Source organism: Megalobrama amblycephala, linkage group LG22 (assembly GCF_018812025.1).
Source record: "Megalobrama amblycephala isolate DHTTF-2021 linkage group LG22, ASM1881202v1, whole genome shotgun sequence".
Lineage (NCBI taxonomy): Eukaryota > Metazoa > Chordata > Actinopteri > Cypriniformes > Xenocyprididae > Megalobrama > Megalobrama amblycephala.
The window spans coordinates 28,326,404-28,354,249 of NC_063065.1; the positions used below are offsets into that span (position 1 = coordinate 28,326,404).

At 35.8% G+C, this 27,846-nt stretch overlaps 3 protein-coding genes across 6 annotated transcripts in view; 2 read left to right on the top strand and 1 right to left on the bottom strand.

The window, feature by feature from the left end:
• Positions 1 to 106: 106 nt before the first annotated feature.
• On the top strand, positions 107 to 4,484 carry LOC125257919 (cytochrome b5). Its single transcript, XM_048174634.1, has 5 exons — positions 107 to 349; positions 1,116 to 1,244; positions 3,464 to 3,493; positions 3,633 to 3,667; positions 3,906 to 4,484. The coding sequence occupies exons 1-5, from the start codon at positions 215 to 217 to the stop codon at positions 3,988 to 3,990; spliced, it is 414 nt and encodes a 137-aa protein (XP_048030591.1). The 5' UTR covers positions 107 to 214; the 3' UTR covers positions 3,991 to 4,484.
• A 7,564-nt stretch (positions 4,485 to 12,048) lies between these two features.
• Positions 12,049 to 13,559, top strand: ppp1r3g (protein phosphatase 1 regulatory subunit 3G). The gene is given in 2 exon segments (XM_048175164.1): positions 12,049 to 12,107; positions 12,109 to 13,559. Coding segments are annotated over 2 exon segments (864 nt in total). The 5' UTR covers positions 12,049 to 12,063; the 3' UTR covers positions 12,929 to 13,559.
• Positions 13,560 to 19,599: 6,040 nt separating this feature from the next.
• Positions 19,600 to 27,846, bottom strand: part of LOC125258394 (LYR motif-containing protein 4B) — a 92,456-nt gene continuing 84,209 nt past the window's right edge. For 2 of the 4 annotated variants that reach the window (XR_007182601.1, XM_048175316.1), the window contains one exon: positions 19,600 to 19,926. Coding sequence is in view for 3 of the 4 variants with exons in the window: in XM_048175316.1 (XP_048031273.1) it covers positions 19,858 to 19,926 (69 nt within the window). In the remaining variant the exon portion in view is untranslated. Of the gene's footprint in view, positions 19,927 to 22,025; positions 22,125 to 27,447; positions 27,641 to 27,846 lie in introns of those variants that run through there. The other 2 variants (XM_048175317.1, XM_048175315.1) reach the window with 2 other exon arrangements.

The following is a 27,846-nucleotide window of genomic DNA, read 5'->3' on the forward strand; positions in this document are numbered from 1 at the left end:
TGATTGACAGCCCTTGGTCCAATCAAAACAGACACACTGGGCAACCCACGCATGATGCCATCCAATCAGATTCCGTCTTAAGCGGAATAGGCGTTCCCTTGCGAGTTGGGAAATACAATTGTTGGTAGGTCCAGTTTTAAAGTACGTGAAGTGGTCGTTTCACAGGAGAGTTTCTGTAACCTTCAGAACAAATAACACACATTTATACAAACCAATGGAAAACAACGGAACAGACGGAAAGTGTGTTAAATATTATCGTTTGTCAGAGGTCGAGGAACGAAACTCTTTTAAAAGCACATGGATTATTATTCATAATAAAGTGTACGACGTCACTAAGTTTCTCGAGGAGGTGAGTTTTTAAAATAGAGCCTCAAATGGTGCCAAAACACATCGCTAACATTCGCATTATGATATTGTTGTTTTGGAATTTTGAAATGCATGCATTACGTATTGCATTGTGTAAACATATGTTTACATAGCACCTTTAAATTGCAATCGTAATGCATAATAGAAATAAAATGTATGTGCATTATAAGGAGCTTTATACAATAAATGAATGCATTGAAAAAGACAGCTCAAAACGTCCAGTACCACAGTTTACACTGCTTAAAGCGAGTATTTAATGGAGTGACCTTTGCCAAGTGCTCTCAAAGTTGGACCTGACAGATTTAAGTGTAACAGTTGCCAACCAATGCGTTTGATGTGAAATTGGCAATAGTGCAGTAACTAATATATCTCATTAAGCAATCAGATGCACAGTTATTTTTAATTAAATTTGCTTTTGGTGGTCAGAATTATGTAAATAAAAGCTGTAGTTGCTACCTTTGAGTAATTGATCAGATAACCACTAACATTTCACCTTATTCCACATTATCTAGATCTAGAAACCTTCCAATTCTGGTCATTTTACTCATGCTAGATCTAAAAGTGCACATAAGGTATTTTAAGTATATTGTGCATGACTCAGCAGGCTGATTACACTTACATCAGCTGATAATATCCTAGGGATCAATTTTCAAAGGTCAAGGTCAAAAGGGATTTATAGGTCATCATCGCTGGCTTTGCTTTCGAGTTTGATCAGGAGGATGATCTGATGTATTTGCTGATGTTCACAGCACCCCGGAGGAGAGGAGGTGCTGCGGGAGCAGGCGGGTGGAGACGCCACTGAGAGTTTTGAAGATGTCGGCCACTCGACAGATGCACGCGAGATGGCCAGTTCTATGCTCATAGGAGAACTGCATCCAGTAAGTCCACTAGAAATCAGTGTTATTGTTGAGTGTTAGTGTGATGAAGACCTTGTCTGCTTTCGGACATTTCTGCTTTTGTGAATATGCTCTATTTCCAGGGGGGAAAAAAATCATTAAAACATTTGTTCACAATATTGAAAGTAAAACAACAAAAACTGAAGACTAGACAAAAGACCTTATTCACAACAGTGCCATCTTTTTTTTAACGGCAATGAAAGCGAGGTTGTGAGGGATAGACATACATTTCCTGTTATTTAATGTGTTTTTGGATTGTTTTGCTGATGAAACACTGAAAACAAATCTTTCCAAGAAAATTCAGTAGACATAAAATTCTGTGGAAAATTATATGATCTAGGAGCTTTATACAACTTTTTACAGCTGATGCCATTGAAAACACGGTAAGTTTATCTCTCACAGCCTTGCTTTAATACCTGCTTGTGTCTGCCACGGAATAAAAAAATAAATAAAAATAAATAAATAAAATAAAATGGTAACTGTGACTTTTTATATCATAATACCATCTGTTTCCCCTTCAGAATATATATTTTTCTAAGAATTATATAAATATAAATTCTGAGAAAAAAGTCTATAAAGTTTATATCTTGTAAATCTGAGAAAAAAGTCAGAATTCCAGGACATAAACTTCAATTCTGAGACAAAAAGTCAGAATTGCAAGTTTATATCTTGACTTGCCATTTGGACTTTATAATTTGCAGTTATAAGATTATATCTCACAATTCTGAGAAAAAAAGTCAAAATTCTGGGACATAAACTGGCAATTCTGAGACAAAAAGTAAGATTTATGAGACAAACTCGCAATTTTGAGAAAAAAGTCAGAATTGTGAGACAAACTAGCAATTTTGAGTTTTTTATTATGTGGCAGAAACAAGTTTCCATAAAGCTCTTGGTGGCTGTAAAATTTTTAAATTGTACCTTAAATTGTACCTTGCAAAGTACCTTGCTTAGCACTGGCACACAAAAAGGCACGAATAGTCATTAATGATTTATAGTTTCAGTGATGTCATCCCTTCACTGAAACTATTGAGAAGTTTGTGATTTTGGTAATTATATATACATATATATACACACACACACACACACACACACATATATATATATATATATATAGTGTGTGTGTGTATATATGTATATGTATATATAATTACCAAAATCACAAACTTCCCAATCCCCCTGAGATATCTGGGAATGTTCCATGAAAAGTCTGTTGATTCATAGTTGAATCCAAGAAGTTTTTGTAGATCTCCAGGTGCTTGAGATACTATCAATAACCTGGAGTCCATTTTTATTCCTCTTGGATGATCTGTAGTGGTGCTGGATTCAGCACAGATACTGTCTGACAGTTTCTATGACAGGAATGGAGCAGGGTTGTGCACCCTGCACAAAAGAATTTAGAATGCAATTCAATTCCTCATTTGGATGTGAGATAGCAAACTGCATTCAGAACAGTGATTCAGTTTTAAAGAAGTAGAATTTAAAAATAATGAAATTCAAAGATATGTATAGAAGTGCAGTGAGGTATTTTGATACATAACAAATCGTTTTCCAGTATGAATTAAACATGATATTAATAATAAAGTTTGAAATGCATACCTATAGAACATAAACAGTATATTAGATTTTCTTTGAAATAAATTAATACTCTTAATTCAGCAAAGACACACAGTAAAAACCTTTATAATGTTTCAAAAGATTTCTATTTCAAATCAATGCTTTCTAACTTTCATCAAAGAATCCTGAAATGTATCACAGTCTCCACAAAAATATGAAGCAGCACAACTGTTTCCACCATTGATAATCAGAAATGTTTTCAGCTTTGATCACAGGAATAAATTACTTATTACAATATTTTCACATAGAAAACAGTTAATTTAAATTTTAGTATTTCACAGTATTACTGTTTTACTGTATTTTTGATCAAATTAATGCAGCCTTAGTGAGCAGAAACAACATTAAAAAAACAATAAACACATTAAAAACATTAAAACATCTTACCAAAACCTTAAGAGCATATTATATATTTATTTGCCCATCTGTGAATTTGAAAACCACCATAAAGTTTATTCATGTGTTTCGGTCAGTGTATGCTTTAAGACATGGTAATTAATTTTGCTTTGTTAATAAAATGTGAATGTGTGAAGACAAAAAAAAACTGCTATTTTTTTAATCATGCCTCTCCTCCTCTCCCTTCCTCTCAGGAAGACAGGGACAAGCTTGCCAAACCACCAGTACGTAAAGCATTCTTCAAATCATTTTTTTATTCTTCTCCATGTTGTTTTAACAAACAAATACTGCACTGCCTTTCACTGTTTTTGTCTCACATTGGCTGGAACCATCTAAACATGCATGTGGTTTTCTGTTGAACAGGAGTCACTCGTAACAACCGTACAAGAAACAACAAGGTATGTTTACATTTATGCCTACTGAGGGTTTAGATGTTTTTAAGAAAACCAGATACGTTGTTCGCACACTACGTCTTTTTTTTCTTGTATGAGGGATCATGTTCTTTTCCCTCATCTACTGTCTCTTATTTTCACTCTTATTTCCATTGTAGTTCAGAAACAGCAAGCATCCGATTAATAATTCAAGCTAATTACAGAGTGCTTTGTTCCAATCCTTCCATTTCGTCTCTTGTTCCAGCTGGTGGTCAAACTGGTTGATACCTGCTGTCGCCGCGGTAATTGTCACGTTGATGTACCGTATATACACCGCAGAGGAGGCATGATGGGCTCAGTGGAAACTACAGTTCCCATAATCCATTTCAGGTTTTTCATTACCATAAAGATTCTACTAATGAAGGCAACTTTTCTGTTAGTTTCAATGTTTGTTGTCACGTATATCCCTTTGGGATTTAATTACTGATATGCAGATGTTTTTATGATATATGAAAGTATATTTTAGATCTACTTTGAGCATTATAAATATGTACGTTAAAGATGAAGTTTTGATTGTCTAATTGTTTTTTCTGTTGTGTAACAGAATAATCCAGTTGAAATATGCAGGCTGAAATGTGGAATATACTGAATATTATCACATTCATAAACACAACAGTTTGTTCCTCAAAGAAATAATTTAATTTCACTTGAAATGCATAATTTTCACATGCAAGTTATTGCTACTTGGACCAGAGAGAAATGATACAAATTTTTTTAGATCTCAGAAAATGAATGAATAAATCAAGTTGATATTGTTTGTTTATTAAAATGCAAAATGTGATAATTCAAGATTATTATTTGCAGCTGCTAGTAATTTTAAGCTCCAAAAGCTAAAGTAAAAAATAAATAAATATATAAATATATATATATATATATATATATATATATATATATATATAATATATATATATATATACACACACTAAAATTAATATATAAATAAAATAAATAAAATGCATAAATAAAAGATTATTTTTAGGACCATTAAGATTTTTTACATTGTGACATTATTTTTTTATGAACATTAAGCATATTTTCTTGCCCAGTTCTCATCGCCAATTTTTATTTTGCATTATGATAATGTTAATTTGTCTTGAAAATAATGTTGCAATGCAAAAAAATGGTCTTCATTTGTTTTATGCAAAACATAATTTCATATTTTTCTTTTGATTTTGGGGAGAAATATGAAGCAGACATGTTCAGAATGTGATTGTACACAACCTAACCAAAAGAAGTCATGGTATCACTTTATTTTAAGGTGACGTAGTTACACGTTACTACTTGTACTTACTATAGTAATAACAGTAAATTATGTATAATTACAAGTAACTAAACCAAACCGTAACTCTATAGTAAGTACATGTACTTATTTAATATTACTAAGTACTTATTTGAGTAAGTACAATGAAACTACGTCAACTTAAAATTACGTGTAACCGAAGTCATTATATGCTTAAGTTCTTTTACAACCACATAGTCAATCAGCTAGAAGTCATCACATCTTTAGTGAAGATAATTGTGTTTTTGGCAGTTACACATCAATGTGCCATTTAAATGCATATCAGTGTACACCATGAACGGTGCTTATACATTCCTTTTTTAAAAAACAAAATTAATGTAATATACTTGTATATGATATAAGATACAAGCAACTTTCCCATACTAATGCTAATGTGAGAGAATTACACACTGTAACCTGTGCTAGTGTTTTCATGTCACATTGACTGAAATGCAGCAGTCAAATCATTCAGCTTTATTGTGTCCCAATAAACAAAGAAACTGGTTATGATACTTGCTGTAAACTCATTTCAGAAAAAAGTTATGCATATGCATTTTTATACATTTTCTAAAAGGGGGTTTTCACAGTAATGCCATAGAAGAACCATTTTTGGTCAACTATATTGAGTTATCTGTACAAATAACAATTTAGTTGTATGAACAAAAGTTTTACAATTAAAGTAAAGCTGACAACATTTCTTTGAGTAAATTCAAATAATTTGAATTTGTCAAGGTACATAATATTTATATGTGCAGTTTACTTAATAATGTTGTTTATTACGTAAGGTGAACACATTTATTGACTTAATTTATCTTATTAAATTAACTATTTGCTCTACAAAATGCACTCAAAAAACAACTTGTTGAACTCAATTTAATTGAGGCGCCACACTTAATGGCATAATGGTAATCACAAAATTCAAAAACATTACAGAAACTCCTCTAAATGTCCAACATAACTGAACATTAAACACTAACATCAACATCTTTCCCTTTACTGAAAAACACATAAAATAATGCTTTAATCCCTAAATTCAAAGTCCATTTCAAGGAAAGTGTGTTCACTCGGCGGCCATATTTGCAATGCCTCCGGGCAGCTATTTCGGACATCCAAAACCAAGTGCTATCTATTTGAATGGGAGAATCCTGAAATCTCAAAAACTGCAATCAGCGTTTTGCTCTTTTAATTAGAAGGTGGGATGCATTTCACCATATTGCGCATTGCAGTTTCTCCCATTCATAACTAATAGGAGTGAAAGAATTAATTCTTCATTTTTGTGAAAAAAGATTTTTCAGTGTGAAGAACCTTTTTCCACTATAATGAATCTTTTGTGCAATGGAAAGAGAACCTTTATTTTTAAGAGTGTATATATATATATATATATATATATGTGTGTGTGTGTGTGTATGTATGTATGTATGTACAGTATCTCACAAAAGTGAGTACACCCCTCACATTTCAGCAACCATTTGCTGAAGACAACCTGTTCAAGAGCATGAATTACTGGAATCATGTCCTGTGGTCTGATGAGACTCAGATAAACTTGTTTGGCTCAGATGGTGTCCAGCATGTGTGGTGAAGCCCTGGTGAGGAGTACCAAGAAAATTGTGTCTTGCCTACAGTCAAGCATGGTGGTTGTAGCTTCATGGTCTGGGGCTGCATGAGTGCTGCTGGTTCTGGGGAGCTCTGCTTCATTGAAGGAAACATGGATGGATTTCATTGAGGGAAACATGGATTCTAACATGTACTGTGACATTCTGAAGCAGAACATGATGCCATTCCTTCAGAAACTGGGCCGAACAGCATGATAATGACCCCAAACACACTGCCAAGATGACAACTGCCTTGCTGAGGAAGCTGAAGGTGAAGGAGTGGCCAAGTATGTCTGCAGACCTGAACCCTATTGAGGACCTGTGGGGCATCCTCAAGCAGAAGGTGGAGAAGCGCCATGTGTCTAACATCCAGCAGCTCCGTGATGTCATTATGGAGAAGTGGAAGAGGATCCCAGCAACAACCTGTGCAGCTCTGGTGAATTCCATGCCCAGGAGGATTAAGGCAGTGCTAGATAACAATGGTGCTCAGACAAAATATTGACACTTTGGACACAGTTTTGACATGTTCACTTAGGGTGTACTCACTTTTTTCTCACAGAGAATCCACCTTATTTTTCAACGCAGAAGAACTTGCGATTTATTAGCGGCTATAGGAAAATAACGCAAAAAATATCAAAATGCAGTAAACTGTAAAACTGTTTGCGATACAAACCAGCGTGTTTATAATTAAAACAATATATTAAAACAATATGGTAAGAAATACGAGTTTGCAATATCAAGCAGCATAAGGAGCCGTTTTGTACAGCTAAAAATAACTGGAAGCGAATGACATCGGAAGTAAGACACATTACATTCACAAACACGCTAACACCACTTAACTCAAAGACGCGAACTGTTAACAAGGTGAATGTAATGAGTAACTATGCTGCAGTGGATGCTGCACACTGGTGGTGGATGAGGAGAGACCCCTGATATGATTGTAAAGCGCTTTGGGTGTACAGTAACACATAGGAAAGTGCTATATAAATGCCTCATTCATTCAACTAAGGAAACTAGGCCACGAAAAAGACTAAGCTGAAAGGGTCAACTTAAAAACCAAAAGACACATGAACAAAAACACAGCTAAACAAGAAATAACCCTGACCGTTACATTCAAAATTTACATTTTAACATTAGATGTTAAATTTTGATGTTAAATCCTCTATTGTTTTATGTAGAATCGTTCTATACTCTATCCAGGTTTTAATGCAATTACATCAGAAGTAACTGGAAATTACAGAAAAATTAAGAGTAATCCCTTACTTTACTTTTTCAAGGGAAAGGTATTTAAATTACAGTAATTAATTAGCCTACTTAGTAATGCACAACACTGCTTACAGTAAGACCCAGTAAGAATGTGGTTTCATTAGGCTATATCAAACCTAGTGACATTTATGTTTAAGAAAGATACACTTTCAAAGCAAAACTTAAGCTAAAAACGTTACTGAGGTTTTGAAATCAATAGATTGTGATATCTAGATTTTCTTTTTTTTTTTTTTATCTAATGGAATGACTTTGTTTTCTGCCCAACATACAGTATTTATGTTTAGACCTTTTGGTGGCCAGAAAGTGTTACAGCACTGACATCTGCTGGTGAATTGCAGCTGCTGCAGATGGTAAATATAATATATTAAGTCATCATATTTATAATGAAACCATCACATTTATTAATCATAGCATATAATAAAATATCATATTTATTGTTACTACTGTAAAGCTATATTCAATTATTGTGGGATCTCATTCAATGCTTTCTGAATCATTAGTTTTTTGTTTTTTTTAAATAATATTGTTTCTGTATTTTTAAAATACAGAACATTTTAATGACAATATATTTATTGAGCAATAATTCATTTATCAAAATAAAACGAAAATATTACAAACTTTTCCAAAGTGATTGTTTTGAACAAGTATTAACTTAGACACTACTAAAAACATATTATTTTAGCTAAATACCGTATGCCTTTTTTCCCCATGCTGGTGAGCCTTTTACCCCATTTGTCTGTGGGGTGAATGCCCACCTTGCCACCTTCATACATTTATAAGATTTTTAAACAAACAAACCACTTTTATGATTTATTTTCACTCAAAATCTGATGATCCATCATTGTTATATGTAATAAAAAAAAAATTTCCCCCCCTGCATCAGTATAGGACTAGTGAAAAGTACATTTTTCTTAAGGTGTGCCTTTAGCACAGTTGTAACTTTAAATGTAGAGCCATAGTATATTCTGATATTAAAAATGTACCAGTTAAGTATACATTTGCATTGATCTTTTGGAGTCCATTGGTTTAAAATGTCAATTTAGCATGGCAGGTCATCGCTCACATCATTGTGACATACATGCAAGTTAAAAGGAGAAAGTCTGACATTTTTACTTCAACCATCACACAAAGCACAAAATGTATTGTGCTTTCAGCTTGTAATCGCATCTAAACAGCTTTGGACTATGATATGTTATACATTTGCTCATTACATGCACACATGTAAAGCCATTTTAGGTCAAGTGTATCTGTCCACATCGCAGTGTGTTTGTTTAGTCTGTGATAACAGCATGTTTTGAAGCTCTCACTGACCTGTGGTCATTATTTGGGAGAGCAGCTGCTGTACTGGACAGAGAGATTCATACTGGATGGACGCTCTGTGCTCTGTTTACACTTCTGCTGAATACATCTGACTCCTGTTGCCCTGTTCCAGCAGCTGCACTATAAATGTTTCCATCTAGACCAGTCTCAGGATACTGGATGTCTGTTTATTCGTATAGGTGTCTAGTGCCATAGGTTTTCCTGGATGTGCTGATATTTAGACCAACAGCATGAATGTAACTGTGTGGTTGTTCAATAAACAAGAAGTTCAAACAAATGGTCAGTTGTTAAATATTGTATAAGACGTCAAAGCATCAAGCTTTACATCATGTCTCCAAGCAGATAAACATGATTTGAGTGATCGTGGAGTGGGAGAAAACAGACAAATCCAGGAAAATCTGTTACTCGCTCTGCTTTCAGTTCGTCTACATATATGTGACCCTGGACCACAAAACCAGTCTTAAGTCACACGGGTATATTTGTAGCAATAGCCAACAATACATTGTATGGGTCAAAATTATCAATATTTCTTTTATGCCAAAATCATTAGGATATTAAGTAAATATCATGTTCAATGAAGATATTTTGTAAATTTTCTACTGTAAATATATCAAAAAAATATTTTTGTGAATGGATATGCATTGCTAAGGACTTCATTTGGACAATTTTAAAGGCGATTTTCTCAATATTTTGATTTTTTTGCACCCTCAGATTCCAGATTTTCGAATACTTATATCTCAGCCGAATATTGTCCTATCATAACAGATTATTATTCAGCTTTCAGATGATATATAAATCTCAATTTTTAAAAAAAATTGACCCTTATGACTGGTTTTGCGGTCCAGGGTCACATATTAGGTGCGTCCCAATTTGTGTACTTATGCACTATTCTAGTACACATAGTGTGAGTGGTGTGTTCACACTGAAAATTCCAAAAAGAAAAAGTGCACTTTAAATACCCAGATGATGCATTTAATTAACTGAAAAACAAAGGCTGTATCTGAAATTGCACACTCCCCTACTATATAGTAGGCGAGAAAGATCGTGAGGGCTTAGGGTTTCATTTGGGACAGGGCCACTGACACTAGTAAGTCACGATTATTAGAACATGGCGGACATAGTATGTCCAGATTGCATTCACACTATATAGAACATACTTTTTTAGCGTTCACAAAGTAATTACCTATTCAAAATAAGTACCTATTCAAGAGTCAATTTCGGAAACAGCCGAAGTGTGGAAAGTCGGACACTTTATGCACTCAACTGTCGCACTGGAGGGGCTTTCAGACTCTAGCCACTTTTCCACCCAAATTACGGAACACTTTATCCCAGGAGCTTTTTTTCCCCAGACTTGTTGCTGTCTGCGTTTCCATCACGGTCTTAAGAAGTAAAAATACTACCTCGTGGGCAGGGACTTTCTGAGGGGGAAATTTTTACCTGGAACTTCATTTGGACCCTGGTTTCTGCGGTCGAAACACACTGAGTACCACCCCAAAGTCCCTAGTTCCTAGGGAAAGTTCCTGTGGTGGAAACGCGGCTTCTGATGCTGAATGAGAAAATTATTAATACACTAGATGTTTGAGTAGTGCATAGAATAAGTGAATAGTGTATAGTGCATCATTTGGAACACAACTATTAAGTGAAAACAGACGGTGTGATAGAAGTTAGAAAACCCAGTGATGTTATACTGGATATCAAAACTCTTGGAACGCAGCGTGACCGATCAAATCTGAAGGCCAGAACTGATTTATCAAGCATTTCAAAGTGTTCACATTACAGCATGTACTTTTTATTGATTGATTTATATACAAAAGTACTGTAATCTTGTAGCGTGGGACGTTTTAAAATGATTTATTTATTTAAATGTATTATAAATAATAAGTGTGTAAGTAAATAAATCAGCATATTAGAATGATTTCTGAAGGATCATGTGACACTGAGTAATGATGCTGAATATTCAGCTTTGATCACAGGAATAAATTACATTTTAAAATATATTCATATAGAAAACTGTTTTTAAATTGTAATAATATTTCACAATATTACTGTGTTTCTGATCAAATAAATGCAGCCTTGGTGAGTATGAGAGACTTCTTTCATAAACAATATCACCCCCCCGACTCTTAATGCATCGTGTTTCCTTCTGGAGCATCAGTGAATGTTTGAACCTTTTTTAATAGTTGTGTTTGAGTCCCTCAGTTGTCCTCAGTGTGAAAAGATGAATCTCAAAATCATACAGTAACTGCTGGAAAGGGTTCAAATATGCAAAAATGCTTGAAAACTGAAGAATCTGCAGGAGCTGGAGGATTTTTCTGAAGAACAGAGCTCAGTTTAACTGCTCAGGACAAACAAGAGACTCATGAACAACCATCACAAAACACAAAAACAGTCGTGGATCATCAGGTAACCACACACAGTATTGAGAATCAATGGTTCACATACTTATGAAAAGGGTTATTTTAATAAATTCAGCTATTGCTTTTGTCTTGTGAACTAAATGCAAACATCTTTTATGTAAAATATCTTACTCAGGACAGTACTAAACAAAAATAACATGCATTTTTTTTATTATCCCTCTTATTTTATTAAAATAATTCTCATTTTCACAGATTCTGCAAGGGGTTCACATACTTTTTCATGACACTGTATATATATTGGGGGTTGGCAGACAGTCTGATGTGGGTTCCTGCATCTGTAAACCTCTGACCTTGACAAAATGTCTCTTTATAGGAATTTCATAGTTGTTCTGTTTCTAAAGAGAGTGTAAAAGTGCATGTTGACATCTGTCTCATTGACACAGTGAATTTACTCTTACATTTATCTATCTGGTTCGAGCCTGCAGTGGGTGGGCGTAACCAGCGTGTAACTGATTACTAGACAAACCATTAATATAGAACTGCACATATATGCTCACGTGGAGTTGTTATTAGTTCCCAAGTCTGCACATACATGCTCCTCAGGAGTGACTCTCCTGGAATGACACATTCTGTCATTGGACATTACAAACCTGGAATGATGAACATAATGAATGAGGAGCAGATGGAGAACGGAATGGACTCCGATGATGATCTTCAACCCGAGGAGATACCCGAGTACCTGAAAGACAGGAGAAGAGCCAAGTCCTTACCTGCGTATCCAGAGCAGGCGAATCTGTACCACCAGATCTCCCAGAGCTGCAGAAAGCGCGTGAAGTTCGCGGACGCGCTCGGGTTGAATCTGGCGAGCGTCAAGCACTTCAGCACCAGCGAGGATCCTCATATTCCCGCCAAAGTGTTTAACAGGCTGAAGAGTTTCCCTCTTCATAAGGACCGGGAGATCATGGATGACTTGTGCGTGAACATCAAGTCCACTCTGGCACTGGACTATCTGGTCCCCACGTTCAAGATGCCCGTGGACTCCGGTGACATCGAGATGCGGCTCGCGCGCTATCGCGTCGCGCTGGAAAGCGTCACGGTCACACAGTTTGATGTCCGTGGGATCATACGGGCGATGGGTAGGAGAGAGGTTGGGGTCAGGTATACTTTCAACGACTGGCTCTCGTTCGTGGACGCGCAAGCCATCCCCGTGCCCACCGAGGACAAGACGCGCGGAGAGCGCTTCTCCTTCACCATGTACACGCCTCCTTTCTTAGATCCGAGCGCTTCTGTGCACTTCGCCGTGTACATGAGGGAAGATAACTCTGAGTTCTGGGACAACAACGATGGGCTGAACTATTCCCTGAAGTACCACAGCTCGACATCCATTGAGACCGCAGCTTTCCACGCGATATGAAATGACGCGCTTTTACGCACGGCACGCTGAGCCAAATTGGTGCGGTTTGACCACGCAAATGACTGAAACGAAGGACTGATATTACAAACTATACATGCATGTGCTCTCAGGGGGATGTCAACAAGGTTATACGATGAGTGGATCAAGTCAAGCCACCTTTGATTCTATAGCGCTTAATACAATGCAGATTTTTGAAAGCAGCTTCACAGTGTTAAACAGGAAAATCTGCCGTAAAGCAGCTCTAAAAAGACAACAGTGTCATTATTCAGTTCAGTTCAATAACTAAGTTCGTTAATTATTAAATGAGTTCAATTCAGCTATAAGCAGCTCTATAGAAGACAATAGCGTTGTTTTCCAGCTCGAGTTTAGTCAGTTCAATAACAGTGGTGATGTTGCAAAATTGGTTAATTATGAAACATAGTAGTATCAGATAAAAAGCTCTGTGGTGTTTTCATCCAGCTCAATTCAGTAAAGTTTTGTTCTCATCCAATAGTGTGAAAATAAATGGATGGCATTGAAAGTAATGTCCTGGTATTAAAATCTGTTTTAAATGAATAGTTTACCAAAAAAAAAAAAAAAAAAAAAAAAATTGTTTAGTTGTTCCAAACCCAAAAGTTGTTCCTTGGAAAACTAAACAAGATATGTCGCAGAATGTCCAAGCAGAATGCTCTGACCCCTAGTGGTCCTTGATGTAATGCCAGGGGGTCCATAAAATATCTGAAAATGAATATTTGTATATTCTGACATTTGACATGTTCCCATAAAAGAAGATAATATATGTATAATATAACTGATGATATGACTGAATATTGGACAAGTCAACTAACGTAATTGTTAAGTTTTTGCTCCTAATTCGTGCCTCATCCCAGACCTCTTATTTGGCAATTGAATGAGCTCACTGCGCTGAGGGAGAATTGCATTTTATTGATAAGAAAAGAGAGAATATATAGAAAGAGTACGGGGTGTAGTATAGTTTCACAAAGAAAGAGAATGCATTAATTATGGTATAGGAATGTGATACAATGGAAAAACAAGTCTAAATATGGTCATCTACTGGTCAGGTACCCATGAGGTCCCTTAAAATCCCAAGGACCTTCTCCTATTCTGGTAATACAGAAAGCAGGGATCATTCCCTGTCTCACATTCACTCCTAGTAGAGCCTTATATGGAAATGGTTCTGGTACATAGAAAACCATATGTTAAAACATAGTATACAGCTTTGACAGAGGAAAAAGGAGCCTCTGTCCACATACTTTCAATGCTGAGACCAACATAAAATCTATCAGTAGTAAATTATACTTGATTGCATTTGGTCGTCACAAAGACATTAATGATATCAATGAGCCAATATTATTCTGGGGCCCTTGAGGACGTTTCTAAATAGGATGGGGGTCCATTACTCAAAAAAAGGTTGAGATTCACTGCTCTGATCCATACATAGAAAGTGGACGAGGGCTGTCGAGCTCCAGAAATCACCACAAATGTACTATAAAGGTGGCCCATTCATCTAATTTGCTGTACTATTCTAAAGTCACAAGAATCTTTTGTGTGAGAAACAGATTGAAATTTAAAGGGTTAGTTCACCCAAAAATGAAAATTCTGTCATTAATTACTCACCCTCATGTTGTTCCACACCTGCAAGACTCTTCATCTTTGGAACACAAACTAAGATATTTTTGATGAAATCTAATTTTTTTATTCCCATACAAAGCTCATAATTACCACATTCAAGGTTCAGAAAAGTAGCAAAGACATTGTTAAAATAGTCAACAGTGGTTCAACCTAATGTTATGAAGCGACGAGAATACTTTTTGTGCGCAAAAAAAAATGTCAGAACGTTGGCTCATTATTGGCCGACGCTGTTCACATGAACAGCACGTCGCATTCGTGTGATGCTGACGCACGAGCCGTTGTTATTTTTTTGTTTTTCTGAAATCTTGTCTTCTGCATTTGCATTTAAACACAACACAATCTGTCTGCACTGTCAGAAAAAAGGTGCAAAGGTAAAAAGTTACTATTATGCACCATTTAGGGTTAAGAAGGTAAGATGTACCTTTTCACTTTTGTACCTTAAGGTACTGCCCCAGTGACAAGCACTGTACCTTTTTTTTTCTGACAGTGTGAGACGCATAGAAATAATGATATGTGACGCTTTTTGAATATGCAAATCAGATCTTTTTAGTGAGAACTCACACAAAGTTATTGTATGACTCCAGAAGACTTGGAATATTGTGCACAAGTTGTATGGACTGCTTTATGGTGCCTTTTTGAAGCTCGACAGCCCCTATTTAGGATATTACAAGTTTTTGCTGCATGGAAAAGAACAGCTTGGACATTCTCCACAACTTCTCCTTTTGTGTTCCAGAGAAGAAAGATCATAGGTTTGGAATTACATAAGGATGAGCAAACGATGATGCAATTTTCATTTATTTTAGGTGAACATTTTAAATAATGCAAGGGATGCAACCTGGTTTTCTTTCACAAATCAGTCATGTCATTTATTAATAATGTCAGATGTGTTGTTTCCATAATGGCTGCACAGTTATTGACTTTTTTTTTTTTTTTTTTGCAATGCAGAGACTTAACATAGATGAAACCATACAACAATGCATTATGTGATTTCATCAGTTCCATTTGGGACAACCAACAGATGCTGCTGAAATTTCCTTCTGAATGAACTCTGCTTTAGCTGCGTTGGACTTTAAACGTAAAATGTCTAGGAAGTACTCAAACTACATCATTTAAAAGACACCTGAATAAAGAGTTAATAACTGCACATTGTATTGTAAATCATTTTATGTACAGTAGATTGAATGGCATTCTGCATTGATAGCAGAATAAAGAGTTGGAAGACACCAGAACTGAATGTTTACACTTCTCTCAGTATGAGGACAGAGATTGGCTGTGTTGAAAGTAAAGTAGGTCAAATAATGTCTGTGTGTATGCATATGAGATACGCTATCTATCATTGTAACTAAAGTCCAGCTTTGCCACAGTTTTTCCCTCCAGTGGTTCTTTGGTCTATGCATCTGTTTGACTACGAGCACACAGAGGGAAGGTGGTGTTCAGTTTTGCAATATGCAAATGTTTGTTTGAACATATGCAAATATTCTTTATGTATGCACATGAGATTTCATGTACCAGCTGAGATTATACTCAGTAAATGATGCTTGATAAAGTGCAGCACAATGTACTTGTAACCATTTCCTTTTTGCCTGATTATGGATGAAGGGGCAACCTTGTGGTACATAGTGTGCATGTTTTTAATTTTTTCGTTGCATATCCATCTTATTCCCATGATGCTTCGCGTGAATTATGGGTGTAACTTCTTTTAAAGGATTAGTTCACTTTCAAATGAAAATTAGCCCCAACTTCACTCACCCTCAAGCCATCCTAGGTGTATATGACTTTCTTCTTTCTGATGAACACAATCTGAGAAATATTAATAAATATCCTGATGCATCCGAGATTTATAATGGCAGTGAGTGGGACCAACGAGTATGGGCTGAAGAAAGTGTTTCCATCCACATCCATCCATCATAAACATACTCCATACGGCTCCTGAGGGTTAATAAAGGCCTTCTGAAGTGAAGCCTTGAGTTTGTGTAAAAAAAAAAAAAACATATTTTACAAGTTATGAAGTAAAATATCTAGCTTCCACCAGACCACCTTCCATATTTAAATTAGGAAAAAAACGGAACTGGCATCGCGTCAATTACACTTTTTGTCCATAAGTTGAATAGGGAAGGCGTAGGACGTAGCGTAAGTTTTTTGATCTGCAAGAATTTTACACTTTCTTTGTGAGAAGAATACGGCGGTCTGGCAGTCTTGAGGGTAAAGCTTGAGCATTTGAAAGTGAACTAATCCTTTAAGATGTAAACAGTCAAGGAAAGGCTCGCTCTATGAATGCAATAATATATATATATATATTTTTTTAAACTGGGTACAACGAGATGACATTATTCTACTCACCCTTCAACCATCAAACATTAAAAGGACATTTAAAAGTGTGAAAGCTTCAACAAGATACTTTCAACAGACCACGAATAACCCCAAAAGCATGATTCTTTCCACAGCAATAACAGACAGGTTAAACATCAGCGTAGTAAAATAAATCTGTATTATGTAATATAAGTTGCCTTAATCAAAAATGTTCATTAACTTCAGCATTGCACGATACTATTTCAAAGTGATTTCCATCATTTTGACAGATAATAAATTCACCTGGAAACGAGAGATTTTTCGTGCATTCCAGTGAATTATTAATGGGATATATCGTAAATAAAATCAGGAGAACAGACCATAAATGTGCAGTATATGTTGTCTTTTTCATACTATTACAGCGGGTTGCAAAGGGGGGAAAACGAAAATAATCATGAAAAAAAGAATGCAGCGACTGAACTCTTGCCATAGATATTCTTGTTATAATGTCACGTTACGTTATTCGCATGATGTCTGAAGATAAAACATGAAGAAAAATTGACAGCTCATTCAGTTAAACTGATGGATAAGCTTTATGTGTAGCCTATGTGTAGGGTAACCTTATGATTTTAAACTATTCGTTTCAGTCTTTTTGAATGGAAGTTCCCCAAACCGGAAGTGCAACCCATAATTCAAAACGCAGTAGGCTTGTCAGGAATAAGGTGGCTAGGAACACAGATCTGCACAGTCAATATAAAATAACCCAAAAGCAAAACTCAGTATAAAAAACAAATCATTGTGGATGTGAAATAGATCAGAATAGAAGACTGACTGACACTTGATGTTTCTGCTCTGTAAATGAAAAGCTCAAATAGAGCAGTGCATGAACTCCTTAGTCATCTATTTTTTTTTCCTTCAAAACTGGTCCTAACTGGTTACTAAATCAGTTACATAAAATGGTTGATTGGTCTAATTAGGAAAAGTAAGACAGATTACCCCTAGTAGTCAATAATTTTATCCCTTAAAACTCATCTTTGATCACCAAAATGACATATTTAAACGAAAAAAAAAAGCCGTGTATGAACGTAACCAATGAATATGCTAATTAGCCTCACCTCCATTCACTCACGCCAGCTCAGATATCCACTCGTCAACTTTACTGAGGTAAACGCTGCACAATGATATCGCTCTTTATAACGTCGGACACATGAAGTAATAAATATGATTAGCCTTTTGCTTATGTTATCAAACAGCTAATAATGTGTTGCTAATGTTACAAAGTCAATGTTACGCAGTCAGACAGCAGCCTTCTAACAATCAGTATCCTTAGAAACGCTTTGAACAACTCAGAACGTCAGTGGAGAAAGGCATAGTTCATCATAACATCATACACCTGCTATATTGCTAAATTGACCATTTTCATATCAGCAGAAAAATATACTGGGATAATGTGGCTTCTCTTGAGACTCCATTGCTTCAGAGCTGTCATAGTTAATGATATGCTAAAGCCCGCCCACATGTTGACATGATTGGTTACAAGCTAGTTTGTGATGTAAGAAACACCAGCGATTTCAAACCACGTTTTTGAGACGGTCTTTAGATCACTGCAGTTTTAAAGAGAACATACTCAGCTTATGAATTTGCACATACTAAAAACAGTGCTAGTTGGTCACTAGTCTTAAAGGATTAGTTCACTTTCAAATAAAATCTTCCTCATAATTTACTCACCTCCATGTCATCCAAGATGTTCATGTCTTTCTTTCTTCAGTCGAAAAGAAATTAAGGTTTTAGATGAAAACATTCCTGGATTATTCTCCTTATAGTGGACTTCAATGGCCTACAGACAGTTGAAGGTCAAAATGACAGTTTCAGTGCAGATTCAAAGGGCTTTAAACGATACCAGATGAGGAATAAGGGTCTTATCTAGAGAAGTGATCGGTCATTTTCTAAAAAAAATTAAATGTATATGCTTTATATAAACAAATGATCGCCTTCCAAGTGGTTCCACCAAAACCACACTTTCATATTCTTCAAAAAGCTTATGCTGTATGTCCTACGCCTTCCCTATTCTACTTACGGAAAAAATGGAACTGGCGCCGCGTTCGTTCCTTTAACACACTGGCTAATTTTATGCAACTGGCCACAGATGTCAATTATGTAAGATTTGGTTGTTAGACAATATTACATATGGCTATTTAGAAAATGAGGTTATAATATTTACCATGACTTGGGCAAATGCATTACATTTTAAGTGAATGCTATTTTTTAAGCTGCTAAAAGGCAACAATAACTTTTTTTGTTTGTTTTGATATTTTGCTATAATGTCACAATACAGTAAAATAACTTTAAATAAAGTATTCACTAGTCTTATTTTAATTCTCATTAACACTGTAATGATTAATGCAAGTTGCCTCTGCCAACAGTATGTGCCTCATGAATAAATGTAAATGCGCATGCATAATTTCATTTAGATCTCGACATCTTTGTTTACATGATGCACTTCTAACTGGGCCACGTTTAGGGCTTTGAACATACGAGTATTACCAAAACTGTTTGCTTTTGCTATCCACAATCTGTTCATAGGCATTGAGTAATGTGATCTTTATACCCGTCACTATGTTTTACTAGGCCCTCGCTGACAGAAAACGAATAGAATAAGCTATTTTTAACCGCTCGACCTTGTCAGACACCTTTACCCTTTGTGAAAAGATCAATGAAAACATTTTATTCTGAAAACCAACTCAAAGAAATGTAACTGACATGAATTTATTGTAACACTAACAAATCATGAAAAATACATTATGTACAATTTCTACTGCATCTTTTACAGTGTCTTATATATTGGTTCATGGCACACCGCATCTTAAATGACTGTAAACAGAAAGAGTGAACGTGGGATCTATTCTGATGAAGGTCTCCAATGCAGATCCCCGTCATGACCAGCCTGACGCAGATGTTTGAAGAACAGACAGCAGTTTTCTATCGTCTGAGAACTCTTGACCATCACATCAATCATTCTTCTTTTCCTCCCGTTCAACGACCGTCTTCTGGATCTCATACATCTTCCCTATAGACACCTGTGGACAGAGATCATGGCAAATTACTACAGTGAAAAAGTAGTGAGATTAAATGTAACACTTTCAAATTTACTGCATTATTAGTATGTAACTATACAATTCTTGATTTTGATTGGTTGAAATATTTTAAGGGAGTTTTTTTATTTTATTTTTTACAATTGATCAGCTATGAAGTAGTTCCACATTTGTGTGATTTCCAATGACTGCTGAAAAACAATAAATATACACCGATCAGGCATAACATTATGACCACCTTCCTAATATTGTGTTGGTCCCCCTTTTGACCCGTCGAGGCATGGACTCCACTAGACCCCTGAAGGTGTGCTGTGGTATCTGCACCAAGATGTTAGCAGCAGATCCTTTAAGTCCTGTAAGTTGTGAGGTGGAGCCTCCATGGATCAGACTTGTTTGTTCAGCACATCCCACAGATGCTCGATTGGATTGAGATCTGGGGAATTTGGAGGCCAAGTCAACACCTCAAACTCGTTGTTGTGCTCCTCAAATCTTTTTTGCTTCGTGGCAAGACACATTATCCTGCTGAAAGAGGCCACAGCCACCAGGGAATACCGTTTCAATGAAAGGGTGTACATGGTCTGTAACAATGCTTAGGTAGGTGGTACGTGTCAAAGTAACATCCACATGGATGGCAGGACCCAAGGAACCAGAACATTGCCCAAAGCATTACGCTGCCTCTGTCGGCTTGTCTTCTTCCCATAGTGCATCCTGGTGCCATGTGTTCCCCAGGTAAGCGACGCACATGCACCCGGCCATCCACGTGATGTAAAAGAAAACGTGATTCATCAGACCAGGCCACCTTCTTCCATTGCTCGGTGGTCCAGTTCTGATTCCCACTGTTGGCTCTTTCAGCAGTGGACAGGTGTCAGCTTGGGCACCCTGACTGGTCTGCAGCTATGCAGCTCCATACGCAACAGACTGTGATGCACTGTGTATTCTGACACCTTTCTATCAGAACCAGCATTAACTTCTTGAGCAATTTGAGCTACAGTAGCTCGTCTGTTGGATCGGACCATACGGGCCAGCCTTCACTCCCCACGTGCATCAATGGGCCTTGGCCGCCATAACCCTGTTTCTTCCTTGGAGCACTTTTGATAGATACTGACCACTGCAGACCGGGAACACCCCACAAGAGCTGCAGTTTTGAAGATGCTCTGACCCAGTCATCTAGCTATCAAGCATTTTTCCTGCTTCTAACATCAACTTTGAGGACAAAATGTTCACTTGCTGCCTAATATATCCACCCACTAACAGGTGCCGTGATGAAGAGATGATCAGTGTTATTCACTTCACCTGTCAGTGCTCATAATGTTATGCCTGATCGGTGTATGTCCAATGCACACACACATAAGTTTAACTTTTTAATAGCTAATTTATTTACAAATTAAATAAAGATGGGACTTTTAAATGAAAAGAATGTCGCTTGAATTCTTTATATGGCAAAATGCAATAATCAAAGCTCAATATTATGAATTGCACCATCAACAATACAAGAATACCATTAATATATTTGCTCAAAACATTATTTGGTTGTCATAAAATTAAAATTGACCCTATTTACACATTTTAAATCTTGTGTTCTAAAGAAAAAAATGTCTCTAACAAAATTGAATATTTTGGCTCAGCCTGTGAAATTACACTTAAAAACTAGAAGCTAAAGTTCATAAACAAACTCTGATGTTGGCTTGAGAAAGCCTGAATGGGCAGCCTTAGTCAAAAGAGCCAAAGCACATGTCTGTTTGGTGTTCTGGAGCTGGTATGCACAACACATTCTTTAGATTATTAAAATGTCCTTTGCACATTAATAAAAACTCTTTTAAAGTCACCATGCAATCAGAAATGACAGTTCTTGTTTTTTATGGAATATTGCACTATTAATTCTGAATTATTAATCTGTGTACATCATTTTAAATTCTTGTGCCTCATAAACTTTATTTAAAATAACTTCCCCTCCCTTTTGCAGCAACATCTCTTCTCTTCTCTGAAGACGAGGGCGGGGCAACCTGTCACTCACATGAGATCCTCCAATAGCAAACAACAACTATCCAATCAATTCCCCATGGACAAAATCAAGCCCCGCCTACATTTGTTCTTGTTCCAGAAGCTGTTTCACTCATCTATACAGTGATTCTTTTATGACATTCTTGCAAAAATCCCTTCTTGGTTTTTCCTGGCATCTTTATCTGTAAGAAATAAATTATTATTATTATTATTATTATTAGTATTATCCCTTATACTTTTCAACTCCCACATTTGACTCTAATATGTTGCATCCACTTTGATTGATTCAATCAAATCCTGATGGAAAAATCATGTCCTGTCCTATATTATTTTATTGTTGAATAAATACAGTTTGGAATTTATTAAAATTAAGAGGAACTAAAAATGCACCACATTTTCTTACTGAACCTACAAAAACATGAGATTAATCACAATTCTTTTTTTTAACCTATTGGCATGCCTTCTGTTCTTTTCAACGTTCACAAAAAAATGAATGGGACTTCACAGCAATATATATTTGAATAAGAGAAAACATAAACGTGTTGAATGGCAGATATGCACGTAATGCACTAAAGTCCAAAGGATATTTTGTAATCTTTATTTGTCCATGTTTTCAGCGGTCTTGAACAAGGCCAGCAACAGGCGAAATCAATACTGAACAGAGCTGCGGCCTTCGTGATGAGCGAGGACAAACCGTGTGTATGAAAACTGAGTGTTCGAAACATCCATCGTCAAAACCGCAGGAAAAAACAAAACGATCAACCTGTATAACCTGAGAATGAGATGTGAGCAAAACAAGGGCAGAGACCGCTTTAGTGTAGACACTGTTTGATAAAGAGCTGCAGCTGAAAACATCATGTCCAATGATGTATGGAAAAGCTAGTGGTCGAGTGTTTATCAACTGCTAATACTGATAGCAGTAATCTAGAGAGCAGGAGATGAAGTGTGTTGTCAGAAATTCAGATTCATTTCTGTCTGGCCAAGCATGAGCAAGAGCTGGCCAATTAATCGGCTTAACTACTGTAGTGATCGAGGCTGATAGACACATGCACTCCACACACACTTACTCACAAACACAAACACGCATGCGCACACACATGCACACACACACACAAACACGCATGCACACGCTCGCGAGCACACGCATACACACACAAACACACTCGCACACACAAACAAACGCACGCACGCACAAACACACACACACATGCACACGCACTTAGTCATACGTACACGCACACAAACACGCATGCACACAAAAACACACTCGCACACATAAACAAACGCAAGCACAAACACACTCGCACACACATGCACACTCACATGTACACACAAGCAAACACAAACGCATGCACAAACACGCACGCATAAAAAACACTCGCACACACACACAAACGCATACACAAACACTCACACACATACTTGCACACACAAACAAGCATACACACATGCATGCACACTCACATGTACACACAAGCAAACACACACACAAATACACACATACTCGCACACACACAAATGCACACAAACACACACTTGCACACACTCACATGTACACACAAGCAAACACACAAACACATACGCACTGGCACACACGCACAATATCTTAATTGCATCAGAAACCCCTCCCCTCACTTTACATACTGATCTGTCAGAAGCAAAAACATCTTTATCTTAAAATGGAGAATCTTATGGATGTATCTCCTCAGTTCTGTCCATAACGAAATGGCCTTCAATAAGAGAAGTGGCCGTTGTATGATAGATGTGATTTCTCTGCAGAAGCATAATCTTTCTCTAATTATTGCCTTGTGTTAAATTTGTTGACACATCCGGATCTGGAATCCCATGGATGCTTTGAACACCTGTAGTCCACCTGTCCACATCAGCTCCATGTGCTTTATAAACACCACAGGCCTTCACCGCACCCACATTTACTTGCTGAACGATGCTTCAGCTAAACGCCACCGCTCTATTAAAGGCGTCTCAAAAAGAGTCAAGGAATCTATCTGTTATTTGCCTGGAAAAAGTCTGAGTGGAAGGAAAAGATGCAAGGTTGGTGAAGGGGAAGCACATGGTCATTTTTCATAGCGATGGTTCAGCAAACAGGAACATTAAGATCCATTTCGGAGCACGGGCGACCCTCTGTAAATATTCCCAGCGTCCCTGTGACACGGACCATCTGTCAACTTCAGCCTCTCTCCTCGTGTCTCCTGTCCATAACCTCTCTTTAAAAAAGAGGAGAGCAGGGCACTGACGCAGACAGACGCAGGATCCCAAGGGAGCGCGGCCAGATGACTGATGGGATGACGAGAGAGCAAGGTGCATTATGGTCCAGGTGCCAAACGGAGGAGTCAAGTGGCCAGCTGGTTTGAATCAAGTCAGGTATTTAGTAAAATAAGGTCATACTGATGGTGTAAACAGCATAACACTTAATTTGTGCATTGATGCACATGCAGTAACATTGTACTGTTAAAACAAAATACAGTAATTAAAAACAAACATAAAACCCCCCACAATGCATAAAACAGATGTGGGTAGTCTGGTACACTAATGTTCTTTCTGTTAATGAAATATTTTTGGTTTTTTTTACAGTAAATTTAAGTTCAGTCTTTAAAAACTTCGAATGTAGTTGTTTTTCAAATACAGCTGCTGTTTTTTTTTTCCCAACCATACATTTCATAGATTTTAAAGTTTTAAAAATCTAAAAAAGTTATTTTTTTTAAGTTTTAAAATCTGGTTTTAAAATAGCTTTTCTAACACAGGGTAGGAGAAACACAACAAAGCATCCATGGGTAACTCATTTTGTACGGCATATTTTGTAGTGGTATAGCTAGATAGACTATTACGCTATATTAGTTAGTAATTGCACAAGGGCTACAAATTCAAGCTTGAAAGAACTTCACACACAGTGCACACCCCATCCTCATCCAAAACAGACTTTTTTTTTTTCCACCACTGTTTGCTAGATTGCAGACAGACGTGCCCAAACACACTCAGAGCCTTCCCAGGCTGTTTCTTTCCCCTGACTATGAGCTGACATAACCCTGTTATGACTCCATATCAGTGAATCCAAATTTGAAAAAAAAAGAACCAAAAAATAAATAAAATAAAAAACTAAGAAAAAAAATATAAATGGCAAGACAACCCCCCAAAAAAGAACAGAAAAAAATAAACAAAATGAAACAAAAACAAGACAAAACCAATGTGAAGAAAAGACAAAAACAAAACAAAAACAAGACCAGACAAAACCAAGTAAACAAAGGAAAAGAGAAATATAACAAAAGAAAAAAACTAAATAAAAAACAAGACAAAAGCAAAATAAACAAAGGAAAAGAAAATATAACAAAAGAAAATTAAACAAAAAACAACACAAAAACAAAACAAAAACAAGACAAAATCAACGTAAACAAAAAGTAAAAAAATAAAACGATAACAAAAGAAAGCAAAATGAATCAAAAAACAAGACAAAACCAAAGTAAACAAAAGAATGACAAAACAAAACCAAAACAATACAAAACCAAGTAAACAAAAGAAAACAAAAGAAAAAACAAAACACAAAACAAAATGAAAAAAAAAACAAAGTAAACAAAAATAAAAAGATAAATGAAAACAAAACAAAACAAAAAAACAAGACAAAACCAAAGTAAACAAAATAAAATAAGAAAAGAAAACAAAAGAAAACAAAATGAAACAAAAAAACAAGACAAAACCAACATAAACAAAAGAATAGACAAAACAAAACCAAAATACAAAAGCAAGTAAACTAAAGAAAACAAAAGAAGAAAAGACAAAACACAAAGCAAAACAAAATTATACAAAACCAAGTAAACTAAAGAAAAAAAAAGACAAATCACAAAAACAAAATAAAACAAAAACAAGACCAAAGAAAGCAAAAGAATAGACAAAACAAAAAAAACCAAAACAAAATGAAACAAAAACAAGTCAAAACCAAAGTAAACAAAAGAAAAGAAAAAGATAAAAGAAAACAAAATAAAATAAAATAAAGAACAAGACAAAACCAAAGTAAACAAAAGAAGAACAGACAAAACAATAAACAAAAAAACAAAACAAGACAAAACCAAGCAAAGAAAAGAAGAAAAAAACAAAACAAAAAACAAAACCAAAGTAAACAAAACAAAACAAAAACCAGATTAGGAAACATGTGTCATGACAACCACAGATTTTTTTGGCAAGTTCTGAGGTGCACATGAGAGTAAAACTGTACTAACAAAGGCTTTTCTCTTAGAAGAGACTGTTATATAATACAGGTTCACTCAGAATCATAAGATACAGGAACAAAACTACATGCTTTAATGCTTTAAAGACTCTAAACAGTCTGGTTCTGAACCAAAATAGATATTCAGACATTAATTAGTGAACAGGACACTTTACTTGACAAAGTGAAAAGGGCAGTGTGGAGTTGCTGTGTTTCGGCACGTCCTCTGCCAAAGCTGGAGTGACTCCTGACTTTGCTCAGGACTGGTTTGTGCTGTGCCATCAACGCTCTCTCTGTTTCGCCTGACATCAGCAGGGCATGCTGGGTACATCACACTCCAGGGAGGCACCTGTGCAAACTCATCCAGTACAGGCCTCTCTCTCTCAACATCATCAATATTTGACCAGGAACTGACCTCAAAACAACACCTGCCATAATCATACATATGAATGAATGAAAAACTACTTTATCCGCTTTTGAAAGACAAACTGAGCAGATTACGTGACATTACGACTGGACAGGCCACGTTCCACTGGCTGAAATACAATATAAGCACTCGGATGTTTCACAGTTTGTGTTTGATCAGAGTATGACGGTGTTTATTTGTGGCCGAGATCCAATGTTCACTTCTCCACTTTGTCATTTCCAAATTCTACTTGCAACTTCACTAATGGATTGTAATATATTTCTGATTTCATTCAATTATTTATTTTGTAAACTTGGAGTAAATGTTGTGTAAATTGTTTTTATTTTTTTTTTTTTTCTCATTTTAAATCATTTATTTTTATTAAATATATGTTATATTGGCCATCAGCCACCATGTGTCATATATATATATTGATATTGATGGCATCAGTCACTAACAAAATGAGTAAAGAGAATAAAATAAACAATAAAACAATAAAAAAAATGTTATTTTATTGTATTTAAAAACATAATGGCATTATTAACAACATCTTAATTATGATATATATATATATATATATATATATATATATATATATATATATATATATATATAACTACATGCTATATTACTATTATTATTAATATTAATTATAGTAAAAGTATATAGTAAAATATTTTTTGTTACATACTATTATTTTATATTATCATGCTATTATTGTCATAATACAATTATTCAAATTCAAGGTAATAATAATAATAATAATAATAATAATAATGATGATGATGAATTGTGCATATATTGCTGCATTTTGGAAGGTCAAGGTTCAAATTTGAGTCATTATTTTTATTATTATACAAGTATATAGTAAAATATTTGTATTACACATTATTATTATTATTATTATTATTGTATTATCATGCCATTATTTGCCATGCATATATTGCTGCATTTTGGAACTTTCAAGGTTCAAACTGTTTGAATTTCTTGTCATATTACAATAACTGACCTGTGTGGATCATGTTGCCGCTCGATGTTTTGCTCCAACAGTTCAGTGTATTGGGTAACATTGAGGACTACAAGAGAAGTACACGAGAATCAGTGCACACACAAAACAAGTTCAGACTCTTTCCAAGTCTATCGTAGATGATGACGACTTGACTTCTTTAAACTCGCACACACAGTTAAAGGCTCCTTGGAGGAAGCCAGCATCTATATTTGTGCTCCCAGTAGGTTTGGCAGCAGATGTTTTCACAGAATTTTAAAGACAGCACAACAGCTG